This window comes from Diprion similis, chromosome 1 (genome assembly GCF_021155765.1).
Source record: "Diprion similis isolate iyDipSimi1 chromosome 1, iyDipSimi1.1, whole genome shotgun sequence".
Classification (NCBI taxonomy): Eukaryota; Metazoa; Arthropoda; class Insecta; order Hymenoptera; family Diprionidae; genus Diprion; species Diprion similis.
This window is the reverse complement of record NC_060105.1, coordinates 15,596,445-15,623,339: the sequence shown is the minus strand read 5'-3', so window position 1 is coordinate 15,623,339 and position 26,895 is coordinate 15,596,445. Positions and strand designations below refer to the sequence as shown.

Genomic DNA, 26,895 nt, shown 5'->3' with positions numbered 1-26,895 from the left:
ACACGTAGGAATAAGCGATGCCGTTCTGATTTCGAACTATTGCTCCACCACAAAGAACATTGTTGCCTAAATTAATGTGTTTAAGGTAGCCTACTTTGATATCTGGGTTTGCAACTATTATCGGGATGACCTTCGCGGTGCGGGCCTGTATTGTGATAACACGTGCGGTTTCGGGAGGAGGTTGTTCGATTTTGTTGAAGTGGATTGGCAATGAGGGTCCAAGCATTACCGAGTTTGAGTTGAACGAGATAGTTGCTTTCTCTTTTCGTAAAAAGGGTTGGCCTAAAATACCGTCATGTGGGACTGGGAATAAATCAGGGACCAAGTGAAAGGTATTGGAGTTGTTATTAAATCATATCTCCGTTTTTGCGATGGTTTCCGTCTTTTCGTCCGTTATACCAGTCAATGTCAAACGTTCGTCTGTGGTGCGTCGTACGAAGGGCTTGACGCAACTTTCTTTGATTAAGTTTACGTCTGCACCGGTGTCGATAATAAATTTAGAGATCTTTGTCAATTCAGGGGTATCGATTGAAATTAAAGGGGGATCAGCTGAAGCTGTTATTAAGACGTGTCTTGTGGATCGGAACGCTAGTTGTTTGCATAGCTCGCGGGCGCGTTCTCCCCGCGGGCAGTGTTGCCGTTTAAATCTTGATTCGAACTTACATGGTTTTGGTTATCACGCGGGGGAGATCTACATTGGTCTGATGTGTGGCCTCTGCGCTTACAGTTATCGCAGTACAGTTTGTCGCTTCTGCTGGGTTGGTTGCACTTATTGTAAAAGTGGCCCATTCTGCGACATTTGGTGCAGTATCTTGTATTTTGCAGGCGATGGCATTTCGTGATCAGGTGACCTCGGTGGTTGCAGAATTGGCAAATAGTCGGCGAGGTCCTCGTTCGATCTGCGGGAGGCGCGAGGGTGCTTGCACCGAGCGCTTGCTGATGCGCGTAACCAGGTGTGGGCAATGACATTAGAGGGGGGATGAGGGAGGGCGTTATGGACACCTGAGGTGGAGGGGTATCGTTTTGGCAGGCAGAGACGGAAATTGGGGGATACATAGGTGTAGGAGGAGTACAATATTGTGCAAAGCGTTGCATTTGACGGTTATTTAACTCTGTCTCCTCGCTTTCGGCGACGCTGACGGCGATATCAAAGCTAGGGAGTGGTCTGATGGTAGCTATTCTCCACTCTAATTCTGGTCTTAGCCCTCTAATGAATGTTCTAGCAGTGTCTTTTCTTAAGTCATTTAGCAAAGCGCTTGCTATGTCTGGCGGGTATTTTTTTTCGACAGCTTTGCTTATTTCGTTTGATATTACTCTTATTCTGCATGAGTAATCGATGACGCGCTCACGCGGTTGTTGGGTAATTCTATCTAATTGAGTTGATAATTGACGTACGGGGATGTCTGGACGGTATGCTCGGCTGAGGGCCGTTATAAGGTCTTCGACGTCGTTGCAATTAATGCCTACTAAATATTGGGAAGCGGGACCGGTAATTTTTGATTGTGCAAATTTAGCAAGGGTCATTTTGTCTGAAGCTCTAATGAGGGTTTCCACGTGGCGCAATTGTTCCACAAATTGGTCAAAAGGCATGTTGTTGCCATCGAACGCAGGGATCGTCGGTAAGACGTCTTTTACTGACCAAAAAGATGAACCGGTCTCATTAGTTGGTGCCATATCGATTTTCGTAGATGGGCAATGGGTACGGGGATGAAAGATCAACTTATTACTGAGGATTACAACGAACTTTCAGAGCAAAGATGGACACAAACGCAAGGTACAGCATGGTTGTAGGCGACTGAAGGCAGGTGAGACTTGAAGATGTGATGCACGTCGTCAAGTGTCCGTGACGTGAGGCGGGACGTCGGACGTAACAAAGTTATGGCGATTTAAAGAAAAAAAGAAACATTTTTTTTTTTTCAAATTCATGATTTTTTTTTGGTTGGGTAAAAAAATTTGAAAAAATTCTGAGAGACGTCTTTCATGAGGTAGAAAATGATGAAAAATTTTCAGCGAAATCGAAAGGGGTCGGGTTCAAAAGTGGTCGATTTGGCGTGGAATGACCCATATGCAAAACTAGAATATCCTTCATGTAAGCTAGCGCACACAATTCATTAAAAAAAACTCATCAACATTGTCAAAATTACTTAAATTCTTGAGCAGAGCGCTGAAACGATGCAGACTGATGAGCTTAATACCAGGACTGGTAGCTATCATTATCATTGGGATAATTGTATTTCTTACCAAAAAAATAAAAGAAGATTTTATCAGGGATGCATTCAAGTCCGTTCCAACAGACACCCACGAGCTAAGATTGCTTTTGGTAAGATAAATCAATTCAAAATGTGTGATAATGATATGAAATGTCCCATTCAATTGAGAGACTCTCACTTCAGGATGAAGCCAACAGGGAAAATAGTCGCAGAATTTCTACGGTGGAAGAAACTTGCAAGCATTACCATTTGGGTCGGTATCAGGACCGAAAAATCAACACTTTCTATAAACATCCACCAGCTCCACAGTATACAGTCTTCTACATAGACAAGTAAGTTCAGGATATTTATGTGAATTGAGAATATACGGTTCATAGACAAACGTTGTTTTTATTCGCGGTACCAGTGTCATTTACGTTCAAGTCAGTACGTGACTGCAGTAGCACTCATCTACGCTATCACTACTGTCTATTATCTACTATCACTACGCTCGTGATACGCTGCCGATACCGATCAAAACGATGAAAAATGAAGATTTTCACTATAGATTTCTCAATTGCACAAATTCAGGGTACACAACTTATCCTACTGTCCAGTGTATAAAGCTGGAAGTACCACATGGTTTTACAATTTATGTTTGCTGAATGGAATCCCAGAAGAATCACTGTCTAACAGCAATGGACAGATCTCAAAGATTGCACGAAGCGTCCTACCGGAAATGGAATTACCAGAGACCGTAGAGGTATGTGTTGTCAACAATTGGTTTCACTTCTTTTTGCATTCAAATCGCTAACCCATGATTTCAGGAGTCAGCATTCGGAAGATTTCACACGTTTTTTTCCTCAGGCTCTGGAAAAAAGTACCAAACTGCTGGTGGTTCGACATCCTTTTGAACGTTTGCTCAGCGCATATCGTGATAAACTGGAAAATTCGGTGGCAGGCAGGGAACATGGGACTCTTCACTTCTATCGAAAATATGGATCCAAGATTGTCGCAAAATTTCGAGGTAAGAGGCGGGTATAATTGTTTAATGCGCTTCGGCCAACCTGTCATGTTTATTTTCTGGTGAAATAACATTCGTGACAACTTATTATACAAATCGGTAGCCATGTTTGTGTAGATAGACATTAATTTCGTTTACTTAAGCAGAGTTCGTCTAGTCGACCATCGTTGTCAGTTAGGTAAATGTATGGGGTAATCAATGAGTCACCGATACGATAACGTAATGTTATTTGAACATTCAGTCATTCAAATTTTGACGTAAGCATCGGTATCTCCATTTTCCGTGTGAATACTTACTGATCTTGTTCCCAACAAGCATGAACAAATAGAAAAATCATCGATAAATTCGTATTCGGTGATTCCCCATCTTCACTCCCACAATATAACATCAAGAAATAGTGGAGGGCTTGCGTCATGCCCCCCCCCCCCCCCCCTCCCCCTTCCTGTTCTTTCCAGGTACATACATCACCCTTTTTTGAACGTACTGTAGTTTTAAGGTGCTTATAAAGACGCATTGTACACCTCAAAAACGCGGGGATGCAAAGCTCCTTTACCGCTCCAGCGATCAGAGTGAAACTTGGGCAGTTGATGCCTTATTTTGGCAAAAAGTGGAGCGACTTTTTACTTTTTAAAAATTTGGAATAAAATTTTACAGATTGGTTACCACCCACAGAAATTGGCCGAATTTTCACAGTTGCATTGAATGAATCGAACTATCCGGTATGATGCCACTCGGCGATGATGAAACACACATTTTGAGCCCAGTTCCATGAGATTTGATGGTGAAATGACGGAATGGCAGCTCATCTGGTTTTCGATTACGAAGTACACCGAAATCTCATTTTGGCGATATTTGTTACCGACACTACGCGCATGCCGGTAATGTATGCGTGTAATGCCGGTAAAAAATTACCGGCATGCGTGATCGCTGGAGCGGTATAGGAGTTTTGCATTCCCGCGTTTTCGAGGTGTACAACGCGTCTTTATAAGCAGCTTAATCGCACGGACAGAAATAAACACTGGTGGCCAATGTGCAAATCATTGTTAGGCAATGTCTGGTCGGAACGAGCGGCGCTCGACACGGGTCGATCGTTTTTCAACATGACCTGCTCGTGTCTCGCGCATTGGTCGCCAGTGTCTTAAGACACCGGCAGAAAAACATCGGGAATCCGTGTGCCGTCACTGAGAGCCAATGTCTTAAGACCGGCCCAGCAGTGCGCTGCGCATTGTATGCCCGTGTTTATGAAAAACTTGGCGCGCATGCGCGTTCTCGCACTCGCCTTGTACGTGAACTACATCATGATTACAAAACAACAAGTGAATGCGTGTTGTTGAATCGTTGTTATTGAATTTATTGTTATTAACAAAATATTAGTCCGATTGGAAAAGTGAATCACGGAACATCGCGACAAGGTGCAAGGTACATCATTTCCATACTGCGTTCGTAATGTCATGTGCATTACCTAGCTTGTCATATGAGCATTGTTGTTTATCGCAACGCCTTCTTCCTTTAATGATTTCAGCATGTCAGATATAATCCCAAACCCCGAAAATTCCATTCAAATTAATGGATACATTTCGAGTAAAAATTTATCCATACCATTCGAGGAATTTTGTTTGAACCTTCAGCGGTAAAATTTACAAGCATTCCTCAACATCAGTGGCCAGGGGAAATTAATTTTGCTTCATTATGAAAAACACAACTCACTGAACGAAACAATGCAAAATTATTTAACACAATTAATCATAGATCGAGAACTACACCTTGTTCTTGTCAACAGTAATATTTCAACCGGCAATCCGTTGAAAAAATTCTCGTAAGCCCTTACTTATTATTTCCTATTGGATATTTTTTCAAAAAATAATATATCTACTCGCTGTGATCAAATTTGTCGAATTTCACCATTCCCGTAGTTTGTGACTGATTCATTTAGAAAAAACCCAGTCATCATGGAATAGTAGAAAATCAAAAATCTGTATAGTCATAACAACTAACTTTTCAATGCGTAAAAATTAATCGTCATATAAAATCAAAAGTCATAATATTTATAGAGCCTTTGGTAAGTAAGTTTTCAAATTTGTTTCTAATTGATGACTGTAGTTTTTTCTGCCGGAAGTTCATTGCAACAAAAGCATGCATGAAAATATGCGCAGAATTGGCTGATGGACGATAAATTTATATATAATAAACACCCTCTTAATTTTCCTAATCATAGGAGTTAATAATCTCACATCTTCTAATTATGAAAAAATCGGAAGTTTGACTTATTCCCCCCTACGATTTTCAGAGTACATTCAAAAATGTTTAAAAGAAAACTTGCTGGTGAAATTCACGATGTCTTCAAATTGCGTGCTGGGATTCTTTACAACCCTGGGAAAACTGTTGAAAGAGATAGAATCGCGTCTGTCCGCAAATTCGATTACGACGCTGGTCGTTAGCAATTGAATAAGAGCAACGTGCCCGAGACTCACACAAGTAAATTTTTTTTTCTAATTTCTTTTTCGTTTTTAATTTAAGATGTTGAGGTAAAATATTTTTAGTTGGCAAAAAAAAAAAAAGATTAAGAAAATAAAGAATCAAACGGTATCAAGTGATAAAATAATAATAATAATAAATAATAACGACGAAGTAATACAGAAAGTTGTGTGGCCTAATATCGGCACCAGCTACCGAATTAATTAATTATATGTTTGTATTGAAATTCATGACTGTCTTTATAGATCGTTTGATTGGATGCTGTGCATCAAATAAAGATAATAGAATTTTATAAAAGCTTGCTGCTTGAAATGGTCTGAGATCTCGAGTGGAAGAATATAATACTTTAAATAGATATCATACCATTAGAACACAATGTATATAATTAAATCAACTGAGCGGCCTCAGCTGATCCTTTGTTTGGGGATTAGCGTCTCTAAAGGAGAGCTGGAAAAAAGAGAGTACTCCTGTGTCCGGGGCGCCGGTCATATGCTATTTTGGTTGCTTCCCCCTCTCTGACGGCACGCGAGGTTCGGACGCCGTATATTCTATAGATATAGTTTTTTGCTTGTTTGTACCGATTTAGCGTGCTTCATACAGGTATGCTTCTTTATATGGTATACATATTATCCTATTCTATTTAGTTTTACTAGTTTTGAATATTATATGGCTAGTTTCAGTCTTTTATACGTTTTGTTCGCGCTTTGCGACGGCAAAGTTAATTTAAGGAATGATTGATTCGGGAGAAGTGGATCGCTTCCGAGGATTATAATACATGATGCCGTTTGGGCGTGACAACACGTCTGAAAAAAATTGTTCTTTTCATACCAAACTGAAAATATCCAAGTGGGGTTCCCAGCCCAAAATCCCACCCTGGAAACCACAGGTGGGAATTCCAACTGGATATTTTTAGCTGGGTATTCCTTCATATTTAATTTCGGTCTTCTACTTCCAAAGCGCAGATGAATTCGATGGAAAAATTTCCAAACAAAAGTCATTATTTGAGTCGAACAGCTCGCCCCAGCACCCCTACATTGTTGTAGTTGGTGCACTAATATCACCTGATGTTTTTTTTTGCGTTCTCGAAAATGTGTCATGTGCAGTTACGTCGGTTTTGGCAGCTTTAAAGCTGGAGTTACAAATTTCAGTCGCCTAAGATTTCAAATTACCAAAACTCACGAGCCATGTGTGGCAATTCTTGCTGAAATCTTGTTTGCGAATTTCAGTCAGAGGAGAAACAGTCACACCTCACGTTCAACAAGCGATTCCATTTCTAGAATCTGATCTGAATATTAATATTCCTTAGTTTCTATAAAGATTTTTGTGATTCTGTGATTTGATTTTTATATGACATTGAAGAGCCTGTAAGATGATCTGTGATATTTGCGTGGCTCGAAAAAACTGACATTTGAAACAGCGATGAACTTTTCTGCGTAGTCGATTTCCTTGGAAAAATCGGCGGCAACTTTTGTAAGCCTGTTACTGCAAGATTTGCGTTTACCACGTTCACAATCTTTCAGTTTTGTACGACGAGTAGAAAATTTCTTAGAGCAAAATTAAATAACATTCTTATTTATGTATTTGCTTATGAGATTGAAAGAACTCGGCGAATCGGCGGATAAATTTACTGCTTTCGCAAACGCAATGCCAAAATTACAAAACCCTTTCGATAATTTTCGTACAGAATCGCAATGCTTGAATTATTTTAAAATCACAGCAACTCACTCCTCGAACATAACTCCTCGAACCATGGAAATTCAAAAATATGGCTATGCAAAATGTTCAGATGAAGAATTTGAAGAAGGGAGGCAAATAAACGTAGCGCTTATACAATACATTTCACTGCGAAAGGTTTTGAAGCAATCTTTCGAACTGCCAAATATGTTTGAAAGTACCATACAATACTGCGATTACTTGGAAAATAAAACTTTAATCACTAATGTTATATGAGCTGAAGCATGGAAAATAAAAAACAAGTCGTTTGATGATCGGCTCGCACTTCCAATGTTTCTGTATCAGGACGATTTTGAGACGAATAATCCTTTTGGATCGCATAGGGGCATTGGAAAAGTCGGATGGGGGGGGGGGGGGGGGGGTTGGTTGGTTATGTCGTGTTGCCATGCTTGCCACCTCATTTGAGGTCTAAAACTGAAAATGCACATTTATTAACCATGTATAAAGCTCACGATGAAAAAAAGTCAGTTTGAATAAAATATTAGCCAAAGCAATTGAAGAATTGAATTTTCTCATAGAACAGGGGATAGAAATTATCACATCTTCCGTCAGTGTAAATGTTCATTCTACATTACCTGGTGTTATTGGGGATAATTTGGTAGTGAATACTATCTTGGGTTTTGTCAGAAGCTTTTCTACAAATCATTTCTGTAGATTTTGTTTAATGCACGCCAAAGACATAAATATCGTTTATCAATCGCAATGCGAAATGCGCACAAGCGAAAATTTATCCCAACATTTGATTGATTTATCAGTTTGATTTGACTTATCAGTTTTTACATATTTGAAAGCTTCTTCAACAATAGATCTTCTAACACTTGACGTAATGCACGACATTCTAGAAAATATTTTGGAATATGACTCTGGAATGATTTTCTATTATTTGATCGAAACTCAGAAACTATTTACTGTTGAAGACCTGAACAAGAGAATCTAAGATCTAACGTATGATGAAAATAAAAATCGTAATTTGCCACGACCAGTTACGCACGATCAAATAAAAAACGAACCTATTAAAATGTCGGCAAGCGAATCACTGTGTTTTGTCGATAATGTTGGTGTTCTGGTTGGTGAATTTATTCCTGTCGGACATAAGTATTGGAGAATAATCTGGGACAGAACACCAGGCATGGCTCACACGAGGGCCCTCTTCCAAGGGCCATCGCATGCTTAACAGCCACGCTCATAAGACTGAACAGGACCGAGCTGAGAACCGTGAGGGGCCTCATTACCGGACACTGGTACACGGGCAAGCATCTCGCACACCTGGGACTCAAAACAGAGTCCCTGTGCCCGAGATGCGAGGGGGAGCAGAAGACTCCCCTCCACCTCATCAACCAGTGCAGTGGGCTCGAGGGACCGCGCACGCAGGCTCTCGGACCTAACTACACTGGCGGAGGCAAAATTGAGGAAATAGGGGTGGGCAGGCTGCTTCATTTCGCAAAGCTGGACGGCCTTACCTCATTCCCTACATATTAGGGGTGCCCCTAAAGGGCCCGGACACAATGGTCCGACAGGACTGAGCGCCAGGCTGTCCCCAGTTCATACATAATACAATACAATTGGAGAATAATAACTTTGTTGAAGGAGATTTTAGATCTTGCAACTTCTTATGTCGTGCATGAAGGATTGGCACTCAGATTAGAATCACTTGTCCACGAATATCTTGAGTCTTTGGCTGCTTTGTTCCCGACATATTTGAGACAGAAGCATCACTTTTTAATTCATTATGTGACAATTATGAGGCGTTTGGGTCCATTGTGGAATTTGTCGGCAATGAGCTGCGAACACAAAAATCACGATTTCAAGGTAACGTCCCACGTCTCTCTGAGTCGCGTAAACATCTCTAAAACACTTTCGATGAAATTGCAATTGGTTCTCAATCACCGTCTACTTTGTAACATTCCTGCTGATAAAAATAATTGTGAAGGGGAGCCATCGCGTGAACAAAATTCATGGGGAATATATTTCGCAGTATACTTCGTTCCATTTCTGAATTTACAAGCGTACGCGGTAGTAAAACATTTAGAGTATATCATATTCAGAAATAAAAAAATCAAGGACAATAGTATCAAACAGCCTTTATTCTTCAGATTTCAATTGCATGTAAAATAATCATAATTTGTAAGAAAAACATCATAAAAAAGTGAGAGTTACGAAATGTAGGAGTAAAAAGTAACATCTTGTGTATTTTCCAAATCTTAAAATTTAATTCCCATATGTTTAGAAATTTTCAAAATTCTAAATTTCTTGAAAATAGAAAGAATATCGAGTTTTCCAGAGGAAAATATCGAATTTGAGGATTTCCAAAATGTAAGAAATTAGGAGTTTTTAAAAAATTTTTATTATTTTCAAAATATTTAAAAAATTCTGAAATTTGGAGATTTTCGAAAAATTTCAAAATTTGTAAATTAACGTAAACATGAAAATTACAGTTTTCTCAAAAAATTCAAGAATATAGATTTGAAAAATTTTCTAAATCTCGAATGTTTTCAGAAAATTTGAAAATGTTGGTTTTTTCGCAAGAATTTCAATTTTTTTTTTTTCGAAGAATGAAATCATTCCGAGTTCCTGAAAATCTCGTACATTTTGCATTTTTTCAAATATTTTAAATTCCAAATTTTTCTGAAACATCAGGAAATCAAAAATTTTCCAAAATCATAAAAAGTTGTAGTTTCTTGAAAAATTAGGAAAATATTAGTTTTCGAAAATAATGCGGATGTCTATTTTTTTCAAGTTTTTCGATACATATTTGTCAAAATTTTTAACTAGTTTGAGAATTGTGAAAATTTTAATTTGCTAAAGAAAACATAAAATTTCAAGTTTTATGAAAATGATGTGCGAGGCGAGTGCGAGAACGCGCATGGGCGCCAAGTTTTTCATAAACACGAGCATACAATGCGTGGCGCACTGCTGGGCCGTGTTCAAGACATTGGCTCTCACTGACGGCACACGGATTCCCGATGTTTTTCTGCCTGTGTCTAAGACACTGGCGACCAATGCGTGAAACACGAGCAGGCTATGTCGAAAAACGTGCGGCCCGTGTCGAGCGCCGTTCGATCTGGCTAGAAATTGCCTGACAATGTCTTGCACATTGGCCACCAGTGTTCACTTCTCTCCGTGTAGGCTACCCGACACATAAGTTTTATCTGTAAAAAGGTCACACCACAGGTTTTTTCCATAATGTACCATACAGAAATGTTAACTACCTGTGTATATGTGATAAATGTTACTTTTGTCAATTTTGACTTGTTTTTTATGCACGTGCAGTATCATAAGCATCAAACCAACCCGGCACTGACATCATACGTAAGAAATATTATTTTCATTATCATTTTGAAGATTCCATAATTATTTTATTTATTTGATCGTATTCGGTTCGCATTTTGTATTATCTATCCTTTTGGTCCAATTGGTTCGAGTAAGAATAGTTGAGTGATTTCTATCTAAACAAACGGGGAGCTAGATATTTCATTTCCTCGAATGAATTTCAAATCATTGAATATTACATATATTCAATAAAATTATATATTGGGTACAAGTAGGTGCTTGATTACCACATAAAAATCATTATGGTATCAGTTATTTGAAGTGATTATATCAACGCACGTTTCTTATTGTCGTAGTGCCCGATAGCCACTGACAGTACCTTTACAAAATTTGCAATTACGAATTCATATACATACCGAAGTAATGCATTCCAATTAGTATCATTTACTATATAATTGTAAACTGATAATTCAAATTCACATATTTCATTTACCTACCGTTAAAATTTGTTCGAGTTCAAGGTCTCACGTACACCAAAATCGGAATACAGCGGAATTCATGTAACGTATATTCTGAGTGAACACGAACCTCTTTATATTTAATTCATGAAGGCAGATTTAAATAATTCACGAATTCATGAAAATGTAAAAATATTCATCTTCAATTCATTCTCAAAAGTTTGAATGAACAGAAAATTCAAATCTGTGTTGGTGAATCCGAAACTTTGGCAAATGCAGATTGACAAATTGTGAAATAGATCTCTTTCAACCGGATTCAACTAATTTTTGATTGCTGGGTTATGCGTTTGATGAACAAAAGTAACAATTATCTAATTGGATTTACCCTTGAAAGAGGTCCCTGCAAAACGACTGGCAATAAGATAATATTAAAGAAAAACAAATTTCAGATAAGAATGTTCCTCCTCCAAGGTCAGATCAGGTAATCAGACCGAAGGAAATTCCACCTCCCGCAGGAATAGAACCAACATGGAGGGAGTTTGTCCAATATTTAATCCACACGGATTTGGCGAGTTATGGAGATGATCACTGGATGCCTTATTATCTATTCTGTACCCCGTGCTTGGTCAGGTTTAACATCATCGCAAAGGTATTTATTCATCTTGCACAGGGTTTTTTGTTATCACAGGTCATTAATACGAGGTCATAACAAAATGTTACGTTTCGGCCCTGTGAAGGGCACTCCTTTCAGAACTGTAGGTTAATTACAAACAATTATTCGTTACAAACCAAGTTAGCGAAACTATATCAAGGGGAGAAATACGTTTGTGACAAAAATTAAGCGGACACTTACATAAATACAAGTGAGAAAAAACTTCCTCAAAGATCATCCCATGATCATCAGATGTTATCATATCCTTCTACACGTTATCTGTGGGTATTATTCTAAACACTTACCCCAAAAAAGAAATAGAACGTAATAATTAATTCTTTTCTTGGCCTTTCATAACCTCATTGCTTAGGACTTACGATAAAACTCACAGAACGCGAAATCAAATACAAAACCACAGCGGCATACAGAAAACCGCAGGGACAGTGACATTGTCTTGCAAAGAGAGTACAACACATTTGCCTGAAAATCAACCAAGACGACAAACCAAAACGTGGTGGCAATCTCACGGGGCGCTAACAACCAACATACATATCAAAACTTGAGGCTCTGAGTCAGATAGTCTGTAATGAAAGGTATTAAACGCCGCTTTTTATCAACCAAGTTGTGGTAAGCATCAGTGACATTATAGATGTTGGATCTAAAATTCACCCGTTACTCACATGTTGACGTCACCGACAATAGTACACATCTTCAATATGAGCCTTTTTCTATAATTCTTTTCATTGCACAGAACACTAACATGACTAAAATCAAACACATGGTCAAACACTAATGTATGTTTTACCGTCGATGTTTGTTTTTTCGGGTCTATGGAAATATTCCGTTTATGTTCGTTAATCGTGATTTTTAACATCCTACAAGTTTACCCAATATAACATTTATTTCAATCCCTATGTGGTATTTTGTACACCAAGTTGACACGCTTTGCTTCGAGCTCGATGTCTTTCGGTAAAAGAAACGACTATTGCTTGAGGCAGCCCTTTGACGTAGAGAAATCTCAAGAGAGGTTTATCAACTGGAACGACATCAACATTTTCGATTATAACACCGAGTAATTTCTTCGAAAGAAGTCAGCCTAGCATTGTCGCATTAATTGATTAATCGTAACGGGTAGTCATTAATTTCTAAAACCTCTTTTATCAAATAATGTTTTTGTCATGAAATCTATTATTTACCAATAGAATCCCCTTGTCATGTAAATTATAGATGCTGGCTTTTTTTTGTTTAGGTGAATAATGGATCTCAAAATTCATTTACCTACGAGACCAGGTTGGTTCTTTGTACCAATCGGTGATTATCGATCCATTGTGCCTTATTACAGTTATGTCGATAAAATTAATTTTACCTTCTACCTTCAAGCCCTCAAAAAGTACGCAGGGATCGTATTCACAACTCTTTCATTACGGAATCTGACAAAATAGATACCTATGGGGATATCATTTGCAAACCAAAAGTTTGAGCATAGGTGGAGCCATTAAACTTAAGGATCGCTAGTAGATAATATATGACAGTTTTGGAATAAGATCGCGGCTCACGGGTCACTTTTCATGGAACGTCGCGAAACTTGAAATTTTCTCATCGATAGCGGTTTCGCGTAAATCAATGTTGGTGAGAGGCTGGTGTGGTAGCTTTGTTAGTTCTTATCAATCGTAAACATGAACCCGCTGCGGTAAGATCGCAGGTATGATGCCTAGCCCCATGCATTCGCCTCCATTGTTGCATCAAGCTGTTAGGCGTCGGTCAAGTTGGCATCTGCGCTTCAGCTATACTCGTGAAACCACGCGCTAGAGCCCCAGTAGCGCTTAGATTGCTCAGAATTGGACTTGGCTATAACGGGATTCCTCCTGTATACCACGGGCAGCCGTTGTTTTTCTATTAGACGCTACGCGCTCGCTCTCTCTTCGTTGGCAAATTCCCTACCCTAGCGGAAACTAGCAGGTTCAAACCAGAAACTATAACAAAAGCGCCCGAGAGATTCGACGAAAGCAAACAGGCTCAAATTACCAACTATTACAAAAGTGCCAGAGAGATTCGACAGAAGTAAACAGGCTCGAATTACCAACTATAATAATGTATGGAGGATGAGAAATGTTAGGTGCTTCGGTCAATTTGTAGCGAATTATCATTTTATTGAAGACGTTTCGGTCGTTCATGGCCGACAATCTTGAGTTTTGGTGGGGGTGGAATACAGAGAAAAAATTAGAAGCAAGCCAGAATATCTGTTAATGTGCACAAAACGACTGCAAAAAACATTATGTGGCAATTTACCACGCAGTATAGTTATCCTGTATGTTAAAGAGGTTATGATCTCTACTTTTGAAGTTGTATATTACTTTATTTAAATGGTCGACAGACTTTAAACTATGATACCAACAAGCTAAATATGTATAATAAGATTTTCAATAGATGCGTTGCGAAAATTCCATACCAATTATTATTTACTTACAAAATTAGACTTCTGATAGCGCTTCTAGATGTTGTGTGAAGGCGCAAAAGCAGAGGAGTGATCTTTCGATAAAATCAATGCAAGGTCAATACAACGGCTATAAACTGCGTATGAACTGCCCGTTTGGCTTGCAGCCGTTTTATACGCATTATCAGATATTCTAGCTCGGTTTTAATTTTTTCCTTTTATTCCTCTCCCACAGAAACTGAGGATGGTCGGCCGTACACGACCGAAACCTCTTCAATAAAATTGTAATTTGCTGAAAATTCACCGAAGCGCCCAACATATCTTATCCTACATAAATTGTTATAGTTGGTAATTTGAGCCTAGTTGCTTCCGTTGAATCTCTATTCCTTCTGAGTTATGCGACTGGACAAATTTTATCAGAATCTTGGCGAATATTTAGAGTAATTTGACAATCAACGAAGATATTTACATTTGTTTATGAGCTAAAATTTTGTACCTGCAAAAACGGCGGTTTATAAAACAAAATTATTTTGTAGTGGTATACTTTTGAAATCAGTACTAAAAACTAACACCACGATTTATCTACACATTGTTCGGTTAATCTGCCAAAACTTGCCGAAGAAGTGCGGAATAACGAGGACCGCTTATTGTGACTGAACTATACGAAACAGACGGGTGAACTTTGGACCGAAAATTCGAGAGCATATTATCGACGTCTACGCGTCACTACACGTCAGACGAGTTTCAGGGCATGGCATTAAAAATGCACAAAATTAACAGCAATAAACAAAAGGATCGATGTTCGTGTTCATTCGTAATTTACAAATAAACTAGCAATGACAGGTAATTTTTTTATGGAACTTATTTTATAGAGGCTAATATGATGGACAAATTTTGTAGGTACAAACTATTTTTCTCCAAAGCAAACAAAAAAACATCACATTACAATTTATTAATGTTTTAAAGAATTCAGTGGCAAAAACTCAGACCTAATTTTTTTGGCGAACTTCAGAATATACTTGAATTTTATGCTCTTCAAAATGCGACCTTGATCTACCTATTTAGGACCAACTTACCGTAGTCCGATGTCACCTAAAACGCGCACAAAATAAAAAAAAAACTATTCACCAATCTTTTTTGCCGTTGTCCCAGCAATTAAAGATATACGAATGAGACAGAAATGAGTATTAACGCCTTGAAAAAAATTGCGTTGGCATGTAACGGTAGGCTCACTTTTCCTTTTCGTAATCTAGCATTTCCTCATAATTTCTAGTTCCGTTCGTAATATATTTATCAAGCGAAAGAGGTTACTTTTTTCCATGCATAAAATAACCTTTTCTATACTTCAGGCTCGACGCAGATTCTGTAATATCGAAACTGTATATGCATTTTGTTGTTAATCGTTGTTGAAAAGAATTTTAACCTATGACTTAGTAAAATATACGAGTATTCCTTCCTTCGTTTATTATTACTTGGAGCAATCTGGTTCTTTTTTTTTTTTTTTTTTTTGCGTTTATTTAACGGCGCATCAACGGCATGGTTTTTAGCGACCAGCAGTAATAACGAATAGCTAAATTGTTCTGTTTATATCATGTCGTATAGGTTAGCTTGTTTTACAAGTTCTATCACTTTTTTGCACTGTATTACATCACTGAGACAAGTTTTTAGTCTAATGGTGTACTGAGGTCTTGGCGCACACTTTGTAGGGATGGGCAGTCGATGATAATATGTTGGACTGTTAGCGGGGATTTACAAATGTTGCATTCAGTTGCAGGTTTTTTTGAAAATAGGTGGCTGTGGGTGACGTTCGTGTGTCCAATGCGCAGACGGTTAATTACACACTGGTCTCTTCTATTCGTACCGATGTGAGGAGATGGCTCGTGAATATTATTCCGGATTCGATGTAATTTGCTGTTACCGGCGTTTCGCCACATTTCGTCCCACAGGTCACTTGCAGCTTTACGAAAGGCACGTTTACCCTCGTTAACTGATAGGGGTTCTGTTATAGGCGGGGTTGGGGATAGGGCGGCTCTTTTTGCTGCGTTGTCAGCTTTCTCGTTTCCGCGTATGCCTTTGTGAGATGGTGCCCAAATCAGTTTAATTTCCATGGGGTATAATGTTGAAATGATCCTTTGTATTTCTTGAATCTTGAAGTCATCGGTGTCTGGATTTTGGGTCGCTAGAAGCGTCGACATGGAGTCCGTGACAATAGCGTATTTTGTTCTTTTCAAGTCTTGGACCATTTTTAGCCCCTGGAGGATCGCGTGTGCTTCGCAGGAGAATATCGAGAACTGATTGGGAAGTCTGAATAACCGTTCTGAGTTTTCCTTGACGATTGCACACCCTACTTTATCGTCCATGGTAGACCCATCAGTATATATAAAAGAATACTCCGCTAGGGATGCAGATAGTTCATTGAACAGTGCTTTGTAGACAGATGAGGATGTATTGTTTTTTTTTGTATCTGCTAGGTCAAGGATGACTTCTGGGATGAAGGGTTTCCACGGCGGTAGAGGGTGGAATCTTCTTCTGAATATAGCAGGAGGATCAAAGTCGAGGTCTGTGTATATGTTTTGTAGGCGAATATTTATTGGTTTGGGCATCGAGCCTTGGTTTCTGAATCGTGTGGCTATTTGGGCTTGAAGTTTTTTGTCCATTGGTGTAAACATTCAAACGGATGTGGTAGACATTGCGTGGTTAGATATCAGCCTTGTTCTTCTGGTGCTTAATGGGGGTTCGCCGGCTCAGCCAGCACACTGAAGTTTGGAATAGATTTGAAGGCGCCCAAACACAGTCTTAGAGAAGTTGTTTGGACAGGGTTTAATCTGTTAAGGGTTTGTTTTTTTTGCGGAGCCATAGATTATACACCTGTAATCGATTTTGGGTCTTATTAGAGTTTTATAAGTGCTTAGTAGTACGTTTTGTTCTGCTCCCCAGTTACAGAAAGAGAGACTTTTTAGTACGTTTACACGTTTCATACGTTCAGTTTTTAGTTGCTTTATATGCGGCTCCCAGGTTAGTTTGGGGTCAAATGTTAAGCCTAATATTTTTAGATGGGTCGACCGCTTCAGTTTTTTGTTTCGGAGATAAATTTTGGGCGGGTTTACAGGGAGCCTACTCCTGGAGAAGATCATGAATTCTGTCTTTGCTTCTGAAAATTTGAAGCCTGTCTTTGTCGTCCAGCTTTCGAGACTGTCCAGAGTGTTTTGGAGTAATAATGAAGTGTTTTGTAGGTTGTTGCCTCTATGGTTTATAGCGAGGTCATCGGCAAACAGGAGAGCTTTGATTGGCCTCTGGATCGGAGTAATTATGCCATTGATAGCTATTAGGAACAGGGTGACACTGATCACCGAACCCGGGGGAACCCGTTTTGCAGTTCTTTTTTGTTTGAGAGTGTGTTGGCATATTTGACAGATATCGACCTTGACTTTAAAAAGTTGTCGATAAAGGCAAGACAGTTTCCGTTTATCTGCAAATCATTGAGTATTTTTAAGATTCGATGTTTCCAGATCATTTCATATGCTTTCTCAATATCCATTGAGACCCCGACAAGGTGCTGTTTAGTGGCGAAGGCAGAGCAAATTTCGTGTTCGAGTTTGGATAGGTGGTCCATAGTTAAGCGAAACTTTCTAAAGCCGTTTTGTTCGCTGGTTAAGAAGTTAATGTTCTCGAGTCGCCAGCGCAGCCTATTGTTTACTATTTTTTCGAGCAATTTGCAAAGCGTACAGGTTAGTGCAATTGGCCTGTAATTTGACGCGTGGGCAGGGTCTTTACCGGGCTTAGCGATGGGTACGACGATAGCTTCTTTTCAAACACGGGGAAAAACTTTTCTCTCCCAAATGATGTTGAATACTTTCAGGATATGCGCAAGTCCGATCTTGGGGATATTTTTCAGTAGGATGTTCGGAATGCCATCAGGGCCTGCGCTTGAGTTTTTACACTTCCGGAGAACCGTTTTGAGTTCATCAAGGCGAAGAGGAAAGTTTATCGGGTCGTGTAGATTGTCGTTGATTACGATGTGGTGGTTCGTCTCGTACTCGGTTTTGTATGCGAGGAAGTCGGGCGAGTAGTTAGAGTCGTGCGAGTTTTTGGCAAATGCGCTGGCTAACATTTCGGCCATTTCGTCGGGGTCTGTAGTCGTTGAGCCATCAGGTTTTATTAGGGCTGGAGAGCAAGGAATAGATTTCCTGCCGTTTGAAATTTGTCGAATTTTTTTCCATGCTCGATCTATCGGGGTGTGAGCATTCAGAGTCGAAATGTATTCGATCCATGATTGTTTTTTGCTTTCTTTGATAGTTCTACGTGTTTTAGTTCTCAGTTTCTTGAAATTTATCTTATTGACTTCATGAAGGTGCCTCTTGTAATTAATGAAAGCATGATTGGACTCTTTGATGGCGCTGCTACATTCGTTGTTCCACCAGGGAACCTGTGGTTTCCTGTGGTATCCAGTGGACATGGGTATGCTATTTTTGGCGGCACTTATTATTAGATCTGTGAGTTCACCCACTATTTCGTCGATAGTTCGAGGGTTTCCCGGGGATAGGGGCTCTTCATATTGTGTCCAATTGGCTTTTTTGATGTTCCATTTTAGAGGGGACTAATGTTTGTCTTTTAAGCGTTCGTCGGTTGTGATTACGATTGGGAAGTGGTCACTGTCATGTAGATCTGGTATTAGGATACACCTTGATTTAGGATGACAATATTATTCTGATCTATCCATTGCTCAATTAGTTTGCCTCTGGAGTCACGACTCGAGGAACCCCAGAGTTCGTTATGGCTGTTGAAGTCTCCCATAATAACGAACGGTTTGGGAAGTTGTTGAGAAAGTGTAGACAACTCGGTAAGAGAAAAAACGTAGCTGTTGGGGATGTGAACATTGCATATCGTCATCTTGAAGGGGATGTTGACAGTTATGGCTATCGCTTCGAGTTGTGAGACTAGTGGAATTTCGTCGAAAAAGACAGAGTTTCTGACTAAGATAGCCACTCCACCATTGGCGTGTTCGGAGTTCCTATTTTTTGCACACACATTGAATCCTCTTAATTTGCCACATTTAGTTTCCTTAAAGTTGGTTTCTTGGATGCATATAAAAATTGGAGCGAGTTCCTCAGAAATCATTTGGATTCTATCTAGTCCTGAGTAAAAACTGTTTGTGTTCCATTGAATAATGTTCATGTTTATTTTGTTATTTACCTACTGTTTAGTTAGTGCTAATAGGTCTTAACAGTCTGCGGAAATCTCTTTGTGGCTATCGTTATCCGGGTCACGTACATTATCTGACTCTTCTGATTCCATAGCTACATCTTCCGTTTCGAGCAGTCTGTTTATTAAGGGAGTACAGTGGGATTTTGATCCTTTGTCTGGCAAGAGGCTGTATATATGTCTGAGCATGGTTACAAGTGTCTCAGGGTTGTCTACATAATTCCGAGCGATTTCGTGGGGGACTTTAACTCCACGAGTTTCTTCGAAGAAGCTTTTGAAGTGGATGAAGTCCAGTGGATACGCTCCAGGGTTATGTTCAAGTTCTGCCTCTAGTTTTGCAAATTTTTCGGTCGTTTGTTCCTTTTGGGTAATAGGACTGGCTGTTTTCGCTTTTTTGTGGCTTTTGTTTCGGCCCTTTTTTTGTATTTTCGAATTTGTCCTCAATATCGGATGCATCTGACTTCGTAGATTCCAGCGATTTGGCTGTTATACTCGAATCAGAGGAAGAGAGCGGTCGCTTTACTGCAGGGTTTGCCTTTTCAGTACTGGTTTCATCCATGGTGCATTGGTCACGTGTGACCAGTGGTGTCGAGGTAGTAGGCGTAGACGTAAGGAGAGTTATCGAACTGGGAGTAGACCTGGGCGGGGGCATCGTTGATACCGAGTTTTGTGGACAGTTTTTAGCGATGTGTCCGGTAGCTTTACACTTAAAACAGTACATAGTGTCGGGAGCGGCATAGATCCAATAGTTGGTGTAGTCGTACGATAATTGGAAAGAGTCAGGTATTTTTGTTTCGTTCTCCGGTTGGATAGGTATATACTTGACGCCGAAAGCTGAGGATGTGAGAGAATCCCGGTGCCGATATGCCAGCTTTAATAAATGTTATAGGAGACGCGGGTTTGATTTGGAGATTCGTAAATATCTTCTCGATTTCGCTGTGTGGTATGATCGGACACACGTTGGGTAAGATAATACGTTTGTATCGAGTCACAAGGGGTCTTATTGGGAGTATACTGTTGTTTACTTTGATCTGAGAGTGATTGTCTATTAAATTTTCGGCTAGTATTTTCGATGCTAAGAAGATACAAACTCTATTATTAGATATTCGCGAGGCGAAAACAATCGATTCGGGTTTGACCAGAGAAGCGAGAGCTTCGACATAGACCGAGAGAGGATAGCCTTCAGCCGAGTCGATAAGGATAGCTTGATCTTTCGTCGGGAATTGTTCCCTTTGAGCAATCGAAGCGTAGCTGTTTTTTGGTTGACATTTTGTTTGTATGACGGTGGTTTCGGTGGGGGCTTAGAGAGTATTTCGGCGCCTAAGGCGCCGTGGACGATTTATAGTAGTCTTGACCACTGCTATGTAGATAAGGTGTATACCAACGTAGCTGATACACGTGCACATACACACACACACCGATTACTCGCTCCGATGTGTCGACCGATAAACACTGCACGATCCGAAAACACGTCTGTTCGCTTCAAGGCACGAATGGGCACTGAATCTCGGTTCTTGTGATCTCCATAATGCGTATTTAAGATCTTGAACAAAAAAAAGGTTAGTAAATCTCACGTGTTACCTGATGAGGTTTAAGGATTAATAAATAAAAATAAACAAACGCAGAATTATAATTCTGTCATTGCAGATTTTTGTAATGTGCATATTTTGTTTTCTAAAAATCGGGTGTTTTCAATAATTTTTTTTCGTTCGAACAACAGGATACATGTAGAACTGTACAGTATTTTTCAGAGATGCAACAATTATTGTAATGAAAATATATTTGCTATCAAAAATAAAGATATAGTCGATAATTGTTTTCTTCTTCTGCATCATGAACATTATTCTCAATAGGTTATTCTTGTGCGTATAACATATGTAATAACGTTATTCACATCAGGTTGAGTAAAGTGAGATCAAGGTGTTCGATGCCTATAAAGAGGAATTTTATTTACAATGAGGGAAATTATAAACAGAATGATACGACAAAAACATTTCTTCCCTATAAACCTATAAACAGGCTCTCTGCCTACCGTCCTTCTCCACCAAAGTCTAGCAGTGTAGCAGTCGGTATAGCAGTGTAGGCTTCTACCGTAAGCAGCCGTAAAGTGAAAGGATTTCTCTTTTATACATATACTTACAATACATGAGTCATTCCACGTCAAACCGGACAAAAACGGGTGATTTTTGACCTCGATGTTTCTGATTCAGGTCTCGATTTTTTTTAGATTCTTCCTACCAAATTAATTTATCGAACAATTTTTGCTTTATTTTTATCGTCCGTAATTTAGAAGTTACAGGGTTTTAGATTTCGGAAAGACAGCAAAAAATCGAAAACACGCTCTCTTTCTTGCTCATATTTCCGGTTATTCTCATCCTACTGACTTTGTCAAAAATGCATTTTGAAGCTCTTGAATGCCACTCTCATTATACATTTATTTTATCCTGCGGTAACGAACAATACTAATTGTTATAAACAAATATATCATTCAATCGTGGTTTTCAAGAGAATGGCCACAAATTAAAATTCTAAAAAAAATATCAGCGCATTTCTTGATTGATTCTCTACAAAACTGTGAAGTCCAATTCATGGAGACTCAATGGACTCTATTTTAAAACCATTTATTTCTAAGCGACCGCGTGCGTTGCCGCTGAGAGACCTGGCTCCGTACCCGTACACGGTGTTCGTGTAAACAGCGTGAGAAAGAAACGGTGGGCATGGCGATCTAGATACAAAAAATTTAAGTGCAAGCAAACAATGTATTTCATATCAGTTCATTGAGTATTCAACTAACAATAAGTAAATCGTAATCTTAAATCTTACACAAAGATTCCCTAGTGTATATACCTAGACGTCGTCATATATATATTCGCTTAAAATTGGTGGTTTATTTGGAAACAACGGCCTTGACCGACTTATCGGCATCAGAGTATCTCTTGGCTATTATTTATAGTTTGTTAGTGGAAAAATACAGTGGAACGTCAGTGTACCACGAACTAATTTAGCTTTCTCGAAACGAGTTTGCAATGCAGCTGCTTCTCTTCGGTAGTCGGCATTTCGGAAATATTCTGAATTAATATTTTTTATACTTTGGTTATTCTGCGCCCATGAAAATAATTTTTGTGGTGTATTGGTTGGATACTGCGAGGGTTCCAGACTTGCTTTAGCTGCTAGTCTTTGGAGGGCTCCTCCTAAGCCATCACAAGGCCCTTTTCCATGCGAGGAAGCGAAGAAGTGCCATTCGGCACCAACTCCAAAGCCCTCCACATGAAGACACACGTTTGAAAAATTCTTTTCGTTCTTGGATTGGGCACTTGCTCCGTCGGAGGAGTAAATGATTCTCGATAAATCTTGAATTTCTAGTTTTAACAAGTTCACAAAATTGCTTTGGAATAGATGGACGGCAATAGTGTCATGTTTCAGACACTCTGAAATTGCAATTTAATTTTTTGTTTTGATTGTGTTGTCTTCGTTATAGTAGGCCGCAAAAGGATGTATCGTTACTTAGTCGTTATTCCAATGTACACCCGGAATCGCATCTTGAATCACGAATGCATAATTTTCTGCAAAATCGCATACTACTAAGCATTCCCTTGGTTTCAATTGCTCCTTTCTTCTGGAAAAATAAACAGACTCTTGCTGGGCGATAAACGCAGACATGACCAGTCCTTCTAGTAGTACCCGAAATTTTGTTAAGAATTCTTCTACAGCTGCTTGAATTGTTTCCAAATTTGTTCGATCTACCGACATCCACTGCTTGTACATCACGTTATCTATTAATTCGGCTTCAAACAACTCTTCCAGCTGATTCATTAAATTTTCTGTCCCCGGGCAACTTGAATATTACTTCAAGTGATAATCGGTAGGTGGTGGGTTACACATCATTTGGGCCAAACAATCTTTGTAATTGTTTATTGGCTGAAATGTGTTGGCTGTCAGCTGTGGTATCCTTGCCCCGTATAATATTAACTTCACATTTTCATGTATTGCACAGACGCAAACGGAATGAGTTGCGCCAGCTCCAGAAAGTACACAGTGTTTTGGTCTTACAATTAGTTCACAAAACTTCGAAAATCCGACCTTTTGAAGTGGATACTTTTCTTTAAAAATATGGTACGTTTCCTTCAAATCACTGAGTATCAATCGTTTTTGTTTGTCGATTTTTTCTCCAATTTTACCGAACTGAAATGTAGTTCTTTTGTGCTAGCATTACACGACTCATAAGATCAGAAGTATAAAAAGCCACAACAAATTTCTCTGTAGCTTTGTCCAATTCTTTCCAGCCTTCACGTTAGGGGTGAATAAAATCTCGTGTTCTTGCGCAGATTTTTTGCGACAGTAATCGTGTGTTTCGAGGAATCAAAATTTCCCTGAATCTTTTTAAACGACCAAGACTCAAATATTGTGGTATCGGTAGTGTGGAAAGCTTTCTTCAGTTTGTCAATTATTTTGAATTCTTTCTCTTCGTCCCCCTGCTCAACATCTTCTTCAACATGAAATACCTCTGAGGTCAGTGTTTTCTTCAGCTGTCCCAATTTCTCGAGGATATTTCTTCAGTGCCAATTTCCGTTTATCAATGGGTGATTGGATTATCCCAATCCAAGTAGGCTCTCGTTCAATGCACGAATATCAACCGATTGCTTGGTTAGCGTTGAGTCTTCCTCATATTCCGACGATCTTACTGAACTCGTACTGGGTCCTGGGTCCTCGCTGCGCAACGACCTGTCACTGGTTTCACTGATTTCAGGCATTCTTGCAATGCGTAACAGGCAGGTATCACAAATTTTCGAATCCATAGATATTGAATCTCGTTTCCGATTCAATTTTTGAAGCATCGTCGGGAGCACTGGTCTCAGATTTTTCTATTTTCCCGTGCTTCTACAACTCAAACGGGTTGCAGCAACGGTCATGGAGTCGTATTTTTGGTGACATAATAAAGCCACACACTCTCAAAATAAGCAATACCAACCTAAAACATTTGTAGACTGGATGTTAACTGAACAAGTTTCAAAAAGATACTAAAATGCTTGCAGACAGCAATGAACAACGACTAAGAAACCATGGAGGGGATGGCCAAAAGTTAAGGTGTTTGTTAAAAACTACCTGAACATTAGGACAACAAGTGCCGTCACAATGAATGGTAGGAGGCACTACGCAGAAAATCTTCGGAATTTATCGATACCGATTTTTCAGAACCCTATGACATTTTCAGTATTATAATAATGAACATTCCAATAAATTCATTGCGAAGTACGGAACAATGAACCAACCTAATATGGATGCGAACAGCGTCGCATGGCTCCGGCGCAAACTGTCAGCGCGAGCCGTCACTTATAAATAAATCGTTTTAAAATAGAGTCCATTAAGTCACCATAAATTGTACTTCACAATTTTGTAGAGAATTGATCTGATGAATGCGCTGATATTTTTTTGGAATTTTAAGTTGTGGCAATTCTCTTGAAAACCATGTTTGAATGATATATTTTTTTATAACAAGTGGAATTGTTCGTTATCGCAGAATGAAATAAATGAGATTGGCATTCAAGAGCTTCAAAATGGATTTTTTTTAAAGTCAGTAGGATGAACAGAACCGGAGATATAACCAATTGAAGGAGAGCGTGTTTTGGAATTTTTGCCGTTTTCCCGAAATGTCAACCCTCTGTAACTTCTAGAATGGGGGCGATAAATATAAAATAAAAATTGTACGATAAGTTAATTTGATCCGAAAAATGTGTAAAAAAATTGATACCTGAATCGGAAACACCCGAGGAAACCGCCATCGGGTTTGACGTGGAATGACTCATATATATAGTACGCGATGTGTGTTTATTTAATACTCAATTCAAACGAATTTCCTCAACATAATATTGGCTGCCGTTTGTCACATGTTTGAATAAATACAATCCTATATACAAAAGCTTACGTCAACTACGGCAATGTCTCAAATTCCAATTTAGACTTTAAGCTTCAATTTCCATTTTTTTTCCAATGTTTTTACCATATCTATTTACGGAAATATGATCGGGTTTTGGGCCATTGTATAATGATTTTTCAGAAAGAAGCAATAGAACGGTCGGGATCGACGTGCCCGCATTAGCGAAGTCGGACGGCGTTTGGCGCGATATGTTGCTCAAATGCACTGTACCTATCATTCATCGTATGCTGCGTTCTCACTCGCTCACGTTTACTCTCTCTCTCTCTCGCTCGCTGTGTATGATCTCGTTAATGTTACTTCGCGCAACGAATCCACTAATATCTTGGCAACTATCCTTTATAAAGAAACAATTTGAAGGCCGTTTCCGGTTAGAATTTTATAATCCTTCCAACCAAGGAAACCATTTTTTCAAACAACCCAAAATAATGTTACCTTTAAACAATAATTTTCTTTCAAGTAGGCCAGTCATTTGGTATTTTTAGCGGGACATTTTAGAGGAAGTTTTGAAAATTGGTGGGTCTTATAGATTTTGAGGTGGTCTTTTCGAAATTCACTTTGCCACGTCGTACCGGCATGGGAAGTGGCACTACTTTGGAGAAAACGGTAGTAAAAATTGGTTTTCTTACTAATGTGACTTTACCAGTTGATTTATAGACAGAAATGGTTGTTCACAAAATCATTCTATAAAAAATTTGCAACAGTTTGTGTCTGACTGATTTTTTTTTAAATGAGTAGTTTCGACGTACGAGTACCGTGAAGTTAACGACAATACACGGACCAAATTACTGGAGCAATATAACTGAACTTGTGAGCGTGTCTGTATTTTTAATATTCGCACATGGGACCGGTATGATACGATGTAAGAAAAAAGCAGAAGGACACTGAAGTCGTTCTATCTTATATTAGGACCGGTTTCAGCCACTTTTCTGAATGTTTCGTCTATGTTTCAACTGGTTCACAGTAGTAATGAAAAACGCGTCGACAGGGCATCATCTATAATATGACAAACTTTTTAGAATTGACCACGCCAAACAAATTCAAAATATTTTCGTATTACCTTAACAGAATCATTTAAACCTGCAGAGAGTGAAAAATCAACTGTCGAAAGTCGTCACAGAAAACAATATTTTGATTGTGGGGTTGTAGGTCGAGACCTTGTGGAGGGACCAGATATTCGCAATGTACGAACTTGGAGTGGAGGACCAATTGACGCCCAAATGGAAACACAGCAATGCCGGTAGTTCCGATGCCGCTAAAATTTACTTTACCCAACTAACTTCTGATTTGGTGATGCAGCTTTATGAAAAATTCAAACTGGATTTCAAACTCTTCGACTACTCACCCGAGGATTATTACGAATACGCTACACTCAATGCATCCTGACCTGGCTTTTTGCAAAATCAAGAAGACATGCATAACCTGTACTTCACATGCGTGCGAGTCAACTTCTCAATGTATCCTTCGTAATATTTACAATATTCAACATTTGGATCAGAATATTTGACTTTCATGAGATAATAGC

General features: G+C 39.1%; 1 protein-coding gene across 1 annotated transcript; it reads left to right on the top strand.

Annotated features, from left to right (window-relative positions):
• Nucleotides 1–1,695: 1,695 nt before the first annotated feature.
• On the top strand, nucleotides 1,696–26,779 carry LOC124409367 (carbohydrate sulfotransferase 11-like). Its single transcript, XM_046886949.1, has 7 exons — nucleotides 1,696–1,787; nucleotides 2,161–2,320; nucleotides 2,394–2,542; nucleotides 2,781–2,952; nucleotides 3,057–3,216; nucleotides 11,600–11,799; nucleotides 26,520–26,779. Exons 1-7 carry the CDS (start codon nucleotides 1,696–1,698, stop codon nucleotides 26,754–26,756), a joined length of 1,170 nt encoding a protein of 389 aa, XP_046742905.1. The 3' UTR covers nucleotides 26,757–26,779.
• Nucleotides 26,780–26,895: the final 116 nt, after the last annotated feature.